This window comes from Apteryx rowi, unplaced genomic scaffold, assembly GCF_003343035.1.
Source record: "Apteryx rowi isolate R43461 unplaced genomic scaffold, aptRow1 scaffold_60, whole genome shotgun sequence".
NCBI classification, from domain to species: domain Eukaryota; kingdom Metazoa; phylum Chordata; class Aves; order Apterygiformes; family Apterygidae; genus Apteryx; species Apteryx rowi.
In genome coordinates this window covers 1,258,985-1,276,674 of record NW_020450872.1, presented here as the reverse complement: position 1 = coordinate 1,276,674, position 17,690 = coordinate 1,258,985, and the positions used below count along the sequence as shown (strand labels likewise).

At 42.5% G+C, this 17,690-nt stretch overlaps 1 protein-coding gene across 2 annotated transcripts; it reads left to right on the top strand.

Moving 5' to 3' along the window:
* The first annotated feature begins 431 nt into the window (after window positions 1-431).
* POGLUT1 (protein O-glucosyltransferase 1) lies at window positions 432-17,626 on the top strand. Of its 2 annotated transcripts, XM_026083443.1 has the most exons (11): window positions 432-568; window positions 1,144-1,234; window positions 3,913-4,056; window positions 4,500-4,635; window positions 7,652-7,773; window positions 9,291-9,350; window positions 10,395-10,494; window positions 11,476-11,534; window positions 13,881-14,048; window positions 14,569-14,625; window positions 15,213-17,626. In XM_026083443.1, exons 3-11 carry the CDS (start codon window positions 3,962-3,964, stop codon window positions 15,367-15,369), a joined length of 954 nt encoding a protein of 317 aa, XP_025939228.1. In that variant the 5' UTR covers window positions 432-568; window positions 1,144-1,234; window positions 3,913-3,961; the 3' UTR covers window positions 15,370-17,626. The 2 variants fall into 2 exon arrangements, with proteins under 2 accessions (XP_025939228.1, XP_025939229.1); XM_026083444.1 differs by lacking the exon at window positions 13,881-14,048.
* The last annotated feature ends 64 nt before the right edge of the window (window positions 17,627-17,690 follow it).

Sequence of the window (17,690 nt, the reverse complement as noted above, 5' to 3'; positions counted from 1 at the left end):
CGCTGGCGGCGGCCGCCCTGTGGCGGCCGGTGCCCGCGGCGGCGGGCGGCCCGGCAGGTGAGCGAGCGGAGGGAGGGGGGAAGCGCCCGGGGGTCTCGCGTGTCCCCCGAATACGCTACTGTTGGGGTGGAGGAGCGGCCGTTAGGAGAGGGGCGACTGCCGCCCGGCCGTTAACTGTTAGCCTAACGGCGCGGCCCCCTCCGGGGGAGCCCGCGGGGCTCAGGGCCGCCCTGCCCCCGCCTCTTACCTCCCCGCCTCCGCCGCCCCTCTCTGCCTCCCTGCTGGGGCTGAGGTGCCCCCTGCGGCCCGGGCAGCCTGCCGGACGCCCTGGCCGGGTTCCCTTTCATAGCGAGCCTGCGCTCAGGTGCCGCGGTGCGGTGCTCGGGGCGCTGCCCCAGCACCCGTCACCTGGTGGCCCCTAACTGGACGCAGCTGGGCTAGTATCCTCGCGTGTGACGGCTCTTCCCTCCGTGTGCTTTAGGGACTGCTCCTAACCTTAACCACGGTTAAGGATATCATTTCTGGAGGCTTTTCTGTGCCTTTTGCTAATAGTAGGAGAACTAGAAAGGTATGTGCCCCCCTCACAGGTGTGTAGCTGAATAAGGAAAACAAAAGAATCTGAATGTTGATCTCTGTTAGCTAGGAGAATTAGAATTTGCCCTTACTCTCTGTCTTTATTTCCTTCTTCTGGAAAGAAAATCACTTAAAACATATTAGGAGGACATGCACCAATTCCTTATAATTACAGAGCCAAATGCAGCTAACTCACTTTAATTGTTGTGGTTGTCTAATGCCTGTTCAGGGAACTGAGTTTGGTTTTGCAGTCTGGACTCAGCAAGTCTACATTAAAAGAATCACTGATACCTAATTGAAGATTGTGTCAGTGGAGCAGTCATGGGTTGAATGGCTGAATGTGGGAGTAGAGGTTCAGCTTCTTCCTATCTCTTGAGGTGGCCTGAGCACGTTCTGTGTCAGGCACACTCTAGTTCAGCTGCATGGAAAGTACTGAAGTGTGTTGTGGGATCATGGTGCATTGCTATAGCCATGATGTCAACTGGACCAGAAATCCTGTTCAGCTCCCACTAGTTGCTCTGGGAGTTTTATGGATAAATTTCTTTGATATTTTTTTCCTGTATATTTTAGATGCCAAATGGAAAACAATAACTGACCAAATTAACAAAGCTGTGGAAGTCTATAAGCCATGTGTAAAGGAGAACTGCAGCTGCCACCAAAGGTGAGAGACTGGTTTCCTTTTCCTGGACAGGCCCCTGGACCTGAGAGGAAATACTCATTCCAGCACTGATGGATGGGAATTAGCCGTGGAATATTTGGGCTCTAAAGTGTCACACCTGCAGCTATCATAGGTCACAGTGCTTGGAAGAAGGAGGTTATTAATGATACTGTGTAAAACGGGTTGGCCTCCAGCTTTCCGAGTGAAGGTGTGTCCAGTGCAAACAGATCACCATTCTTGTTGTCCAACTGGACAATACAAACTGTCAGCATCATGCATATGATCACACAATACACCCGTCCACACAGTTGGTGATATTTCTGTGTTAACAATCCATTTCTGCCTTCTCTTTCCATGGGATGTCGCTAACAAGTCTTTCTCATGGGCTTTTAAAAGTGAAAGAGATCAAGTACATGCAAAATATTTTAAAGTAACTAGATTAAAAAAGATTGCTACAGAAGGCAGATTCATTTGGTGTGATATTGTGCTGTTCCTTAGTACTTTGCTCACTGCCTGTGCCAGGACAGGACTTCTAGTAGAAGAGGGAAGGAGAGAATTGGAGGAGCACTCTTTGGACGGAGTTTAGTTCACTGCTTGTGAGAATTGGAGAGGCAGTGGATGTTTAACTACCTGCCTTTCACATGAGCAAAGCATGATCCAAGAGGAGCTCACTGTGGAAGACTCAAGTCCTGACTATTTTTTGTAACTACAGAGCATTATGCAGAGTGCTAGCATTTTAAATGCTGACCTGATCTTTCCATAGTGAATGTAATGCAGAGAGCTAGGGACTTTTATATGTGGATGCAAGACATTTGTAGGTAGTACAAGGGCAGGCTAAGCTGTCTTGTAGACCTAGCCAGACCAAACTTCATATCTGTTCCTACTGACAGGGCATGACTACAGTATGGAGAACTTACATTACAGGTGTCTAGGCCATAATTGCTGTGTAGGTAGGGACTGTAGGACTGTTTTTTTAATACCTCTCAGCAACTTTTTTTATTTAAAGAAGAGGGAATACAGGGAAAAGTCAAAATATTAATTCTTCTGTCTTTAGGATCAGGTTTCCAAACACAGATGCCCAGCTTTAAGTCTCCTATTTAAAAAAGCTTCAACTGTACCATTTATTTTGGGGGTGAGATTGGGTGCTATATTGGTTTTTAATATCAGATGAGTCATATCAGATGAGGCAGCTGTTTGTATACTGTGTTTGGAGCTCTTGATCTTCACTGCTCTTGAAATATTGGTGAGGAAAAGTCTCTTCTAGTTTAGTCTTCTGGTCTTTTTCCTCAGTTCCAATTCTGATATAGCCTGAAGACATCTCCTAAGCTTTAAACATATATGCCATCATCTCCTGCCCACCTTTGGGTAGAACCCCTTCCCAGGTGGTTACAACCTCCAAACTTGCTTCAGAATATCATAATTGATAGTAACAGGAAGTTACAGTTGCTGTGGGCTCCAAACCTAGTTTTCACTATAGTGTAGTTCATTTAAGGGTTGTAGTGGAACACTTGTATTCTATAGTGACAAGCATTATAAAAGAATCAAGAAAGATAATATAGCATGTGCACTGTGAGACACTAAGAAACTCAATTCATTTTGTTAGCTGATTTGGATATCTTTAAATGTGCAGCAGAATGCTGAAAGCCATACTTTTCCCCATGTAGTAGATTCTACTTGTGTCTGGTTTTCTGCCACTCAGTGGCCATGACTGAAGGTCCTAACTTGTTAGTGACAACTGGAAGGTAGTGACCTAGACTAACACGACATGGATGTGCCATAAAGCTCTCCTGCTCTCTTCCTGTTTTCAAGCACATTACATTTCCATCCCTGCCTGACAGCTCATCCTATGGTTGGCCCATCTGTTAAGCAGAAATTTTTTATGTAGTTTTACAATTTTATACCTGATTAATCAGTGTAGTGTTGTATTAAACCAAGGCGTCAATGCAATATCTGCCAAAAAATAGGGAGGAATTCTCCATGGCTGTTATAATCTGTTAGTTTCCATAACTGCTCCAAGCAATTAGATCTGAGGGCCTTTAGACTAAATTTACATAAACTGCATCCTCCTTCTCCTCTCTTTTATTACATTGTTAGGTCTATACTTCATTCCTGGAGCTCACTGGTGGTGTGCAGATGTCACAGAGCATACTCTGCATAGGCTTGGTCTTTTGGACTGGCTTTCACTGCACACAGCATGATCGGACGATGCTGCTTCTTGGGACTAGACTCCTAACTTATTTTTTTATGGCTAAATAGCATGATATTGTATGAGGAATTTGGTCTTGATGTAGCCTGGTATTCCTGGAAGGCCAGAGCTCAAGCTGTAGAACTCAAAGGTTAAGTGAGATGAAGACTTTTACTAGTAACTTGCCAGGGTGTGTATTCTGGGACAGTAACTGGAGTTGTCTGTGTTGATTAAGCTTCAGGGTCCTGTGTTGGGCTTTCTCTTCAGGTAAACAGCACATAGATCATCAGAGAGCAAAGCTAGCACCTTTGTGTCTCTGAGTAACAGCTGTTTGGGGTGAGTTAAATTGAATCCTCTGTTATGCCACATGTAGCAGAGCTCCTGGAAGCTACACTGAGCTTACTTTAGCTAGAAGCCTCTCCTGTATGCTGCAGTAATTTACATTCAGTATCCTCCCTACTGTGCCTAATGGTGGCTGATATTTGCTCTGTTTCAGCATCTGGAAGCAGGACCTGACTCCTTTTCAAGGTGGCATTTCCAAGGAGATGATATCAGATGTGGTGAGCCGGAAGCTTGGAACACACTACCAAATCATTAAGAACAAGTTATATCGTGAGCATGACTGCATGTTCCCTGCAAGGTGAGTGTCGTGCAGAATATCCTGTCTCCCTAGCCAGGACACAAGAGTACTCCCAAGCCTGCCAAGTTAAAAGTCATTGAGCATAATGATATTTCAGAGATCTGAATTCCTTATCAGGGTAGGAGCCTAGAAAATTATGTATGAGGCTGAAATGTAGGCAAAAAGTAAAAGTCATTATTGCACCTCACTGTACAGAGGGTTAGATGATTGTGGGATCCCAGAGACAGCTGTGGGTCAGGGCTGGTATAACAGGATGGGTTGCTTCATTGGCATCTGTGCTGTGTTGGAGTTCAGAAGCTGCTATAGGCAGCTCCCAGCCTGAATTATGGTATGGCTCAGGTTCACCATCTCTCCTGCTTCAACACAGAGAGCGAAAGCCTTCAAGAGACTCCAGGAGTTTGCCTTCTCCTTACTGCTCTTTGCCACGCGTCATTTTTCCACAGATGCAGTGGAGTTGAGCATTTCCTTCTGGGGATCATCAGCCGCCTCCCAGACATGGAGATGGTGATCAATGTGCGAGACTACCCCCAAGTCCCCAAGTGGATGAAGCCTATTATCCCAGTCTTCTCCTTCAGTAAGGTGAGGGGTTCACATGCTGGGCATTTCTGAGACCTGCATCCTCCTTTTTTTTCTGAAACATATTTTTGAAGATGGTCCTCCAAAGATCTCCTTTGTGTGAAAATTGGTTGTTCTTTTTTGCTCTTTATGTTCTTTCCCACTTCCAGTTTTCTGGCAAAGAGACTTGGAGATTTATTCAATAGAATATTTTTTTCCCCTCATTAGCTCCTTTTCCAGGTCAAAAATGCACCTCTGCCACAGTGGAGTGCTGCACAGCTGGATGAAATATGTGCCAGCATTACTGTGATTTGCTACAGTGCTTCTGTTAAAATTGTAGCTCTAAGGATTTGTGATCATCAGTCAGCTGTCCTACAGCTAGTCTGAGTTAATATGTAAGTTTTAGTCGTCTTTGTTGCTACCATAGATAAATGTTTTTCATCTTCTTTTCTGTAATATTTTTATCTTCTGTTAACCCTTTTCCCTGGATTCTTTTCTCCATCTCTATGCATGCACACACCCACACACATGCACACTCTGCCTTTCCATTCCCAAACTGGAGAGCCCTACTGTCTGTTTTCCTGCCTCTCCCATTGTTAAATTTGAGTGTAGCAAATCATAGTGTCTCATCCTTTTCACCAAAATATCCTTACACCTCACACTTCAGCAAATCTTGTTCTGGCTCAAGTGTATGCTCAACATGCCCAAATCCTGCATTCTGTCTGTCTAACCCTGATCCTGACCCTGTCCTTGACTGAAGCCCAGTGAACCATAACAGGTGCAGAATGAAGCAGTAAACTGTTTGTTCTTGCTAACTCAGGGACCCTATTCTATTTCTGCTAACTTGTAAGTATCCTACCCTAAACTCAGGTCTTTAGCTCATGCAGTCTGAACCCTTGTGATTTGTAACTATTGCCTAGTAGTGCCCAGTCATCCTAAAACTATCTAAAATTTTTGATACAGCTTTGCAAGCTCTGTCATTCGGGAACTGTGGTCGCTGCAGGATGCAGTAGTAAAGCTAACTTTGTTACCCCTTGACCCTAACGTAACCTTAATTCTAGCTGGCAGGGCCCAAGTAGCTGCAGAATAGGTTGCAATAGTTTAATCTTTGCAGATGTATTCATCATCCTGCCCCTGGATGGCTTGCAGGACCCAGCAAGACATGGAGTTCTCCAGTCACTGTTGTACAATATCTGAACTGCAACCTCAGCCCTAGCCTTAACCATAACGGAGTGATTCAGGCCAAGCTCACGTGTAAACAGCCAGTGTTAGCCCCTACCAGAATAAGGAAGGATCCAGCTTAGGTTTGATGCCAAAGATATAAGGGATTGAAGAGTTGGCTTACTCTGTATCCTGAAAGGACCAGAGGGCTAACGGGATGTATGGAGTCATCGTGGTTTGATATCAATGCCAATACAATGTGACTGAGAAGATCACAGAAGCACAGACTCATTTAGGTTGGAAGGGACCTCAGGAGGTCGTCTGGTCCAGCGCCCTGCTCAGAGCAGGGCTGGTTGGTTCACAGTGCTCAGGACCTTGTCTTGCCCAGTTCTGAGCATCCCCTAGGACAGGGACTCCACAGCCTTCCTGAGCATCTGCTGCAGTATTTGACCTCTCTCACAGTGAAAATGTTTCCTAATATCTAATTGCAATTACCTGTGTTGTAATCAATGTCTCTTGCCTCTCATTCTGTCTCAGTGCACTTCTGAAAAGAGTCTGCCTATATCTTTTCTGAACCCTCCCGTTAGGTGGTAGAAGACAGCAATTAGATCCTCTCAAGCCTTCTGTTCTTGTAGATGAACAAACCTGGTTCTCTGGGTTCTCATACAGCCACTCTTCATGTGTCATGTGCCCTAGCCTAACTACCTTGGTGGCCCTCCACTGGACTCTTTCCAGTATCTCCAGATGACAGATAAATGAGTAATTTGGACAGAAAGTCTATTAGTAGTGCAGTGAAGTGGCCTATAGTCTGGTTTCATGAAAAGGTTTGGTCTTTCTTAAGTGCTGGTCTTCCCACTGATTAAAGAGGAATTTAAGCATTCAGATAGGAGTGAGGAACTGTAATTCTTACATGATGAGTCTTTGTCATGGTAAATTCTTAAATGAGCTCTGGGAAGTCTGAAATGAACTTAAGTGTTGGAAACCTAAATGTAAAAGTGTCTAGAAGTGCCTTTACCACTGAGGAGATAATAATGCCTCTTAACCTATGATCAATAGAAAACATTTGTAGCTGTACATAGGCACAAGTCTTTAGAAAGGTGACTGGAGCTCAGCATCTTCTGATATTTACTAATCAGGTATATTATGGATCTTTTTTTGTTATTTCCCAACAACACATCTGGCTTAGTCCCTGGATGAGGTAGAATGCAGAGCTATTGATTCTGCAGTGTTGTGGTATGACGAATCAAGTATAACGTGTGTCTTTCTAGCACATGCACACAGCTGAACTCTGTGAGCAAATGCCTTCTCAGCAGTAGAGGAGCAGCACTACTAACTTGCTGACAGGAGGGCACAATGCTGAAATTTAGAATAACTGAAGCCAGAATTTGACTCTTCTCTCTCTGATAACAACTTGACATGATACCAAACTGAATTATTTATCCCAAAGAAAACTTTGATAGTTGTTGAAAACCAGCAAGAAAACAACTACTCTTTGGATGGCTGGTTTAGCCATCCAAAGGCATGAAAATCACATGTTGTCTTGCAGCAAGCTGCAGCGTTTTTAGCTTCATAGAAATGTTTAGGTTGGAAGGGACCTCAGGAGGTTGTTTGGTCCAGTGCCCTGCTCAGAGCAGGACTAATTATCAAATAAACATGCTGAAATAACACTTGCTTTTCTCTGTTGGGGTTGTCTTCATATGATCCCCAGCAACACAGTAGTGACTGCAGAGCTCCAGTGGTTGCTTATGGAACAGTAACGGAGAAAACAGACAGAATTCCTGAAAGGGACCTCTTTTACTGACAGACTTGGTCAGAAAACAGAGGTGAATGTTACTCATACTCTTAGATTACTCTTAACTACAATCTCCTTTTTCTTAAGACACCTGCGTACAATGATATCATGTATCCTGCCTGGACATTTTGGGAAGGAGGACCAGCTGTTTGGCCAATTTACCCAACAGGTTTAGGGCGCTGGGACCTCATGAGAGAGGACCTCAGAAGGTATGTTTTGGGAAGGAAGATGTGGGGGGGGAGGCATAACAGTAAATATCTCAGTAAAAGCCTTCTGGGACTGGGACAGCTCTAGGGCAACATTGAAGTCTAAGACCACAGGTCTGTTGTCCTGGCGTCTGAACTGCTGGCTCTCATAAACTACATACAGTCTAAGTGCTGTATAAGAATTCTCCATGGAAACCTTGCATGGTGTAGCCAGAAGTTATAATTAGCTTCTTTATTTCCAACGCTTTAGCAAGGAATGCTGTCACAGCCAGATTACTATCATTTTCAGTGGGATAGGGTTGGTCAATAAAGCAGTAGTTGTTATCTCCTGCCTGCAGAAAACTCCTCTGACGCATGGGAATATTTTTCTTTGTTTCCAGCTATTTCTGTAGGATCCATGTTTTTTTTCACTGCAGGGATGATCCAAGATATTTGTATAAGCTTCTGGAAGGGTGAAGGAAAAGTCTTCCTCAGATCTACCTTCACTTGAGGGCTGCAGTTGTGCAACAAAGAAACCTGGAATCATTCCCAGGGAGCAAGAGTCATTACTGGGCTGAGATGGGCTAGTAAGACAGAAGATGCTTCTGACAGGAAGTCTATCTTTTGGCAAATCTTTGACCGTTAGCAGAATAAGGAGTTGTTTCTCCTGAAAAGTGACATGAAGTATACAACAGCGAGTGAAAATAGAAACACAACAAGAAAAAAACCTTGATGTAGATCAGTTGACATTAGAATGCCAGGCTATATGTCGCTCTTCAAAATCTGAAGATTTATGCGACTAATCAAAGCTGAACACTAATGTACTATAATATAATATAGTTAAGGTCCAAAGCATTTACTTATCCTTGCATTCCCAGCAGACCTCACTGACATCACTGGGTTACATGCAGATGCAAAGATCAACCTGCACAGATCAGGTTGAGGACCAAGACCTACATATCAGGCCAGGTGCAACAAAAAAAAAAGAACAATGATGAGTTCCCCAAAGGGAGGAATGCGACCACATTATAAAAAAACAAAGCATGTGAGAGCTATTTTGAAGGACTTACTTAAATTTAGTTATTTGGGGAAACAGTGAGCCCATGTGTTTTAAACACAAAACAACATTTTGTTTGGAAAAAGAAGGATATGACAATGGTTAGAAACTATGTAGTCATTTTGCACTATTCGTGTTCAGTGAAATGAAGAAAAGTAAAGCAGCAATATAAAAAGTATATTCAAATTTTTGGAAAATGTTAATATCCTTAAAGTAAAGGTTTGATAAGGGGTTTTGTGTGTAATTTATTCTTTTGACTGTGGCTCTGAAAAGTAGCCTGTATCATGTTGCCTTCAACACAACTATTCACAGGAAAACCTGTTTCATTGGACCTGGCTGAGAGTTTTTTTCTGCTGTAATGAAGAAAGTGATTGCCATCAAAAATGAAGAATAATAAAATGAGATCATGCTGTGAAAATTGATGAGAGTGCTGTTTCATGTTTTTATTAAATCATTTATTGCCATGTATAAAAAATATTTTCAGATCTGCAGAAAAATGGCCATGGATGAAAAAAATCTCCAAAGGATATTTCCGAGGATCCAGGTGAGTATATTTACCTACAGCAGGAGATTGTGCCAGTATATGCCATGTCAGTTATCTGTATGTGCAAATTGCTGTATCTCCAAGACCTAAACAAGCGTAACCCAGAATAGATTTTTTAAAAGGAAAGCGAAACATTTTGTACAGCAGCTTTTCACCGTTAGTGATTCTCCTTAACAGCCGCCATTTGCAACCAATTTATTATAATAAGTCTAATACTAGAAAAAGAAGTTGATGAATTTGCTGCTTTATTTCTTAATGAGTAAAACAGTCTGCCTAGGAACCAGCTTCTTTTCTTCTGTGATGGGGACTGCAGGTGCATGATACAAATCTGAAGATTTGGTATTGCTGTACCAGCTTCTTGACAATGTGAATTCTTCTTTCTCTACAAAAGTGCTCTACAGTGAAACAACAAGTGTTCTTGCATTAGCTACCTGAGAGTTGAGGGTAACAGAGGAGTAGATTTTCTCCCTCTCTCCAGTGACAATTTGAAAATGGTGTTAACCCTTGCTTGTCTTTGTTCCTCCAATATGGTTGGGTTTTAGGGGTGGACTTGATATCTGACTATTAATAGGTAGGCTCAGGAGATCACAGGGAGTAAGTCTCAGGGAGCTCATAACCTTGTTTATCAGTAGTGATTTAAATTAATTTGTGTCAGAGAGATCAGCACCAAAGATGCTTAGCATCTCTTAACTCCCCTGATTTGGGAAGGGGAGTTAAACTATTCATTACCTGTCAGGATCAAGCCTGAAGGAAAAACATCTCTGCTGATTTGTCCTGGGAATTGCTTAAATAATACTATTACATGTTTAGTCTTTTACCATAAGTGAAAGAAATAAATAAGGCCTCAAATCATTCCAGTACATATAACACTTTCTCTTCTGTTAATACACCCGTGTACAGAAGTATACTATATGATAGGCACTTAACAGTGTTTTCTGGGGACATAAAAAGGTCAGTCTCATGAAGAGGCAGGGGTCTTGAGTCCTGAAGTTCATCATCTGTGTTGGATCAGTTGGATTGAAAATGATGGCGTTTCTTTTGCAGAACAAGCCCTGAGAGAGATCCCCTCATTCTGCTGTCCCGAGAAAACCCAGAACTTGTGGATGCTGAGTACACTAAAAACCAGGCCTGGAAATCTGAAAAGGTGTGTGTGTTTGTTTTGTCTGTCTTCTGAGGGTGCAAGCCACAAAGGACCTTGCAAGATGGCTTTGATGGTTGAGATGCATCCTGTGGAGAGCTGTGGACATTCCTCTAGAGTGGAGGAGGCTTGTACTTCTGCTGTTGGCCACATCTCTGGTGGGTGAGAGGAAGGAGCCTCTAGAGTCTGGCAGACCAACTATTTTTTCCACCTACGTTTTTTGCTCAAGAAAACCAGTACACATAAGAAAATGAACCAATAGAGCACAGCCCTCTCTGTAGTGGTGAAATAAGAGACTAAGGTCATATAGTAGGATCCTACTCAGTGAACTATTTACTAGATCCAGAAGTGTTTAAAACCTCTGGGGTTTAGTAAGATTCCAGGCTCTGCCCTTCAGCTTTGGGGTCTCTCTCCACTCTCTTGAGTTGTAAGCCTGCTGCTCAAGAGTGGATACCTTTCCCCTGTGTCCATCCCCTCCATCTCCATTGCTACAAAATTAGCTTAGCTTTCCCCTTCCAGCCCCAGATTGCTTGTGTGTTGTTCTGTCTTTAAAGCCTTCTTCTCTCATCTCTATCTCTTTGTCTTGTTGCTGATAACTTTCTGGTAACTATTGCTTATAAGTTTTTAGTTTTATAGTTACTCCACAGTCCGGCTCTCTCCAGACAGTTTTGGCTAATGCAGTTACATTTGGCTTCAGACAGTCCATTGTCCAGTTGTTTTCAACTCTGTAGCTGCCAATTTAACATCATCATTACTCTGGTGTTCACTTACAGGCAGTGTGTAAGTTACCAAACTTTTTTTTCTCAACTGAAGGGCTGGGAATTCTTTATAACACTTCTAAAAGCCCACCAGAGAAGGCTTTCTTGTAGGTGGGGATGGAAGGTTTGGGGATTTCAGCTTATTTCTAGTTAACTGAGAAGGAAAATGAATATAAAATCACCATATAAAATGTATTGCTTTTTTTTTTTTAATTCTCTTTATTTTAAGGACACCTTAGGGAAACCTCCTGCAAAGGAAATTCCACTGGTTGATCACTGCAAATACAAGTAAGAGTTTTGATCAGTAAAGCTGTTCAAGGGCTATGTGTTATTACTTTGCATGTATGGTCTATTGCCTCTCTCTCTTTTTTTTTTCCTAAGACTTAATTCCTGCAACAAATTCCGTGCATACAGCATGGGAAGCCTACAAACATACATATGGCCAGTTGAAAATTTGGGAGCTTAGCTTGGCCACTTTGAGTGTCGGCTTTCCCCATCAGGTGTGGAGAAGCAAAGTGCTTTGGGGAAAGTAAAGATCTTAGATCACTAATAAACAAAAATATAGATTGAAAATGCATTTATTTTTACAGACTTTTTAATCTAAGTCTTTAAATCAATTTTTCTTTAAATTCCTGTACCAAGCTGTGAGTTCAAAGTTATTTTTTTAGTGCTACAGTCATAGCATTAATATCTTCAAAGACATAAGGAACTAAGGAATCATGCCTTGATATGCATGTGCGGGTAAGTGTTGCCATTGGATGTATATAATGAAAGAGAGAACCTGAAATATGATTGGGCAGATACAGTATTCATTCATACTTCATATGTTCTTTGGGGAAATGTGGTTTTGATTTACAAAGGATTTTTTTTATTATTATTATTTTCATCTTTTTTGGTTTAATATTCTTCTTGTGGTTTTCTTTGTAAAAAATATAGACTGTTAGTTTGCATGTACATATATGTCTGGCATTTACATTTTTATTTTGCTTTATAATGATTTAGTGATGATTCTACCAGCTAGAATCTGCTGATGCAAGAACTTAGTGATTTGGCTGGATCTGTGTTTTTGTGCAAATGTGATAAATTTTTCTCATTTTACATTCTACTAGACTGTTCCCCAGACTTCTCCCTTCTGGTGCACATAGACTTCCCCAACTCCTGATGCCTCCTAAGCCCCTTTGTACAGAACAGGCTGAGACATCCTCACACACTTGTGTCATAGTCCAATTTAGTAACAGTCATCAGTAGTCTTTGTCAGCAGCATGGAGTCTGTCCTGAATGACTAGTGCCTACAGTGGTCCTGCATTATTGAGTTTAGACTGTAGGTGGAAAAACACAGGTATAGAGAGGCTGTAATCAGGCTACCTACAGTAGCTCTCTAACTTAGAAGTCGTAGCTCTCTAACTTAGAAGTCATACCTCCATCTGTCCATGGGTTGTGAGAGCCAGGGTCTGGTAGGGTCGACTTGAATTTCTCACTGCTTCCTTCAGTGTAGATGGCATACCAGACTGTCTGCGAGCAGCCCTTAGTGACTTGTCTGAGGTCACAGATGATGGGAGCAGTGTCTGGAATTGGATGGAGGCATTTCCTCACTTTCAGACCACTGTTCTTGTCATGTGTCTGTGTGTTTATTCAGTTCCTAACACAATGGGTTCCTTGTCCCTGCCTTGAGCTCCTAGGTACTACTACAGTAATACAAAGAATCCAGAATAATTGCAGATCTACTTCCGTCCTTTTAGTGCTGGGCTGAGTTTAGTTATAATTCCCATCCCACCCAGAATAGCTTCATTAAAGGAAGAGTTCCCTTCCCCGAACTCAAAATGTTTGACTTCAAAGATCAGTTACGTGTACTGAGGGGGTTTACTCACAGGAAAAACAGCTTTATGTATTACTGGAGAAATGTGGATTTAAAAAGCAAACAAACAAACAAACATGCCTTTGAGATACAATTTGCTAACAAAAATCCCCCTCTCCCAAATCCAAGCCCATTTTACTCATTTGGCAGAAAATATTGAAAACAGGGTTGTTGACTTTCTTATCAGCAAAGTCATCTATTCAGTGCTAGCCTGTTTCATCTCCTAGATTTTCATTCCCAGGTTAATATTGTTTCCCTTCAGATTAAAGCAGGATCCTAGGAAAAAACAAGGCTGGGATAGATATGTCAAAGCAGAACAATGAACAAAAAAGTTCATTGCAAGAGGTGTGGGAAAAGAGCTCCTTGTGGGAGCAGAATCTCTGGAGTAGTGTAGAATCACAGGAAGAGTGTCAAAGTTGTGACCCTCCATGCCGTTTTAGCTGTGGTCTGGGAGGTCTCCTTTGGTTCATCACAGGTGGATGTCTGTATCAGAGCTAAAGCTTCACCCCTGAACTTTCTCCCTCAATTTTGACAGGCCTCAGAAACTCACCTAGCACATCGTTAACCTCGGCTTGCATTTACTGTGAGGAGCTTCAAAAAATTTCTTCTTTCCTCTAGTGACAGGTGCTTAACTCAGTGTGAGAGAGACCCTCCTATCTGTTATGTATGAGAGAAGGTTGACCTACCACTCAGAGGCCAATTTCTTAGTAGGGCAGGTAGCATTTCCTTGTAACATGCCAGGTGTAATCGGGTCCCTCTCTTTGCTTATCTTTTTAAAGGTACCTGTTTAATTTCCGGGGAGTGGCTGCCAGTTTCCGGTTCAAACACCTTTTCTTGTGTGGTTCACTTGTCTTTCATGTTGGAGAAGAGTGGTTGGAGTTCTTCTACCCCCAGCTGAAGCCTTGGGTCCACTATATCCCAGTCAAATCAGACCTCTCTGATGTCAGGTGTGAGACCCCAAGTGTGCTTAGCAGAGCATTGCATGCAACAGAAAAACATAGCTATGTTTGGAAAGGTGGTTTGGTTTGTATTACACTAAGAAGTGCCTCCACTCCTAGGCAGGAGACAAAGGCATTTGGAGATCATGTTCTTTTCTCTTTATAACCACCCTCAAAGAATCCTGTGCTCATATTACTTAGAGAGTCTGAGTTTCACTGTGGTACGGAGGTCTCCCACCTCCACTGAAATCAGCAGGTACTAGGTACTTTAATAGCCATGCAGCACAGGTAAGAGGAAGAGGAACATATCACTGGGCTAAACATGTCAGCTCCCAGAGTTCAGCTTGCTGTCTAGGGCTGTTATGGAATAACTGGGAATGGCAAGTTTCTTCTGTGCTCTGAAATGAGGAGCACCAATCCCTCGCTCAGTTGTAAATCCTTAGTCTCGTCCTCCTCAGTAGTCTCGCCAAGGTCTGATGTTCTCTGTTGAGCTAGATGTTTCATAGTAATTTTTTTGTCTTCATTTTAGGGAGCTGTTGCAGTTTGTAAAGGAAAATGATGCCATAGCACAAGAAATTTCAGAGAGGTAAGTTGTATTTCCTCTCTGGCTGTCAGGCACTCTTCTTCTGAAACACCTATCAAAGACAGCCTAGTACTAATAGGGTAAAGTGTATTTATCTTCTGCAGTAACAGCAGGGGTATTGGAAAACTCATAATAGGGAGAACAGGAAAACAGGATTATGTGTTTAGGCCTTCAGTTCGGATGTGATCCATGTCAGGAATCCCACTGAACACTATGAGAAGTTAGGAGCTTTGGACTTAGTATGAAATGAGTTGACCCCTGGGAACCATGTCTGCATTATAAACATTATATATCCAGGCTGACAGTGACTAGCTTCTGAAACAGCATGAACCACTGTTGCTCAGGGTGTATCTGGCATAATAAATATTATTTCAGATAGCAAATACCATCTTGAGGATAACAAAAGCATTGCAAGTGTCAGAGCGATGCGGGTAAATGAAAATTGTGAAATTAAAGTAGATAGTAGAGAGCAATGCATGCTGTTTCACGCTGAAAAACAGAAGAGTGAAAGTTGATATACATACAAAACAAAACCACGGACTCTTGTAGGAACTGGAGGTTGGTTCTGACTGTGCCTTGTGTGTCTCTAGGGGACGCCAGTTCATCACTGAGCACTTGCAGATGGAGGATGTCTCTTGCTACTGGGAGCATCTGCTGTCTGAGTATTCCCAAGCATTGACTTACAAAGCGAAAAGGAAGAACAACTACAATGAAATTACTTCTGAACGACTGAAAACAGAACTGTAGAGACTCCTGTGGTTTTCTTAGCAGCTCAAACTGATCTCTGTGGAAATCTGAAGACCAGTGTACCTTCTTTCTTGTTCTCTTAGGTTTATTATCCTTTACACTAAAACTACAGAGAACAGCAATAGGCTATTTTTTAAATTCTTCCCATACAGTGGGACCCACTTAAACTGTTGCCATATGAACATTAAGTAGAATGCTGGATAATGGGTATTTAATGGAGTAGTTATGCTGGTGCCTGGAATAGGGTCATAAGCATTTGGGACTTTGTTACTACCTATCTCTGTCTCAGAATAATCCTAAATCCCCTCCAGTCTATGAGGGACCTTTCTGTTAATTTTACTGGACTTTTTATCAAGTTCTTTGTAATTGTGGACAAGGCGCAAAAACTGTGAGCCCTGCTCAACTGGGAGATACATGCCCATTTTTGACAGATTGGCAGTGTTTTCTCACCTGTGTGATGGCACTTGGGATATTAGGTGTTCCCTGATGGAAGCAGTGACTGGGTTTGGGAATAACCTTTCTAGATAGCTTAAGACTTAGTTTTCTTTTCTGAAGTTTATATCCAGTTTCTAAAGCAAGGCTGTAATGGGCCATTAAAAGGACAAGTTCTCCTTGCACACATAAAGTACCTACCTCATAGGGGAGCCAGTGCTGGTGATGATTTTGCCACAGTGCTAAATCTGAGTAGTAGACAGTCAAGCAGTTGGCAACTGACATAAAGGCAGTCCATCCTCTGACAGATGAGCTTATCTGGATGCACGCACAGCTATGCAAAACTGAGCCCTGTTAACAAGCTCTCACCAGTCCACTGGCCAGATGTCCTGGGACCCTTGGGAACCTAGGGAAAGTATTTGAAGGGATATATTCAGCTGTTCTTCGTTCCAGATGTTCACAGAGTATCTGTTCTGATCCCCTTCTGTAATCTTTTCTAGTTCTTTTTTTGAGGCTGGTAGTGCCACTGCTCACTTCAGCATTTGCTTTTCTTTCCCCCAGCCATTACATTCCTTTTCTTATCTCCTTCAGTCTGGTTTAGGAGCTTCTTCAGTCGCACAATGGCAGCTGCTCCTCACATTATTCATTTTGAGTTCAGTCACAGTCTGATTTATTTAGCTGTTAACTGATTTATTAATTAAAATTAACTGATTTATACCAACCAGAGGCTGCTCAGCCCATAGTGAATGGAGTTTCTAAAATGCTCTGTGGTCCCTGAGTTGAGAGGGGCCTGGTGGGAAGCAGCATGTTCTCTGGCACCCAGAGAGATTCAGTTCCTCCTGCTTACAGTTTGTTCAGTAACCTCAAGTTTTCTAGTAGAAAAGAGCTAGACATGCTGCTTCCTAACCTGGCTGTCTAGGCCCCTTTAGCCATGAGCCATTTGCCCACATGCTTTGGGATCGCCACTCCTTCTATGCCACAGATTGTCTGCATCAGCAGTATCAGCGGCCAGTGTCCTAAGCACGTCCTTTGGGTAGGAACAGTCACCTGTCAGTCGCGCACAGTTGTTAGCAGTCCTGGTACGTGGTTCCCTAAGCCTTCAGAGGCCTGACTGCAGAGAAGCAACTGCTAAGACTAGCCTGAAACAGAACAGTGTAAGGCAGCAGTGTGGGATCCCATGAGGCCTCTGCATCCCGGGTGGGCACCCTTGCTTATGAAGTGGCCCCATGTCTTAGGAAGCTGCACATTAATGGAAGGGGAGAGATAATGCTAGCAACAGCTCATAATCTTCTCCATAGTCAGTTTGGATCAGAGAAGAAGAAAATGCTCCAAAGAACAGTAATGCTAGGTAAACATACATATGCATACACTCACACAGAGGCCTTAGCAGCACTGCCAAGCTCTGGTACAGAGAAATAACTGTCAGACATATTAGTCAAACCCCAGTTGCTGGAGCGACATACCAGTTTCAGGACCACTGGCTGGGTTATCCCATTGTACAAAGAAAACAAATTAGGGTATTAAAACAGTTTGATTTCTGAGGAAGAGAACTGTGTAAGAGTAGAAGGGGTTTTCTGGTTTTGCATGTTTAGTCAACAAGAAGAGAGCAATCTGTAAAAATTGAAACAACTATGTATAATATTTTAAACCATTTTTAATGAAAAATTGAAACAACTATGTATAATATTTTAAACCATTTTTAATGAAGTGCTTTTGTATTAAAAACAAAAAGGTTTGTTGGATACATCATTTTTTAGTCCGAAGAGTAAGTATATTGTAATAAAAGATGTGGACAACCACCAGCTGTTTCATCCAAGAAGCTGAAGCATGTCTTTCTGCTTTTTCTCTCCAATGGTAATGTTTAGGGTGTCTCAGTGGAGTGGATGAAA

Excerpts from the sequence above, each read along its gene's own strand:
- POGLUT1 (XM_026083443.1), top strand. The coding sequence starts at position 3,962 with ATGATATCAGATGTGGTGAGCCGGAAGCTTGGAACACACTACCAAATC. Across the intron at positions 4,057-4,499 it reads GACTGCATGTTCCCTGCAAG|ATGCAGTGGAGTTGAGCATT; the intron begins GTGAGTGTCGTG and ends ATTTTTCCACAG. Across the intron at positions 10,495-11,475 it reads AGGCCTGGAAATCTGAAAAG|GACACCTTAGGGAAACCTCC; the intron begins GTGTGTGTGTTT and ends CTTTATTTTAAG.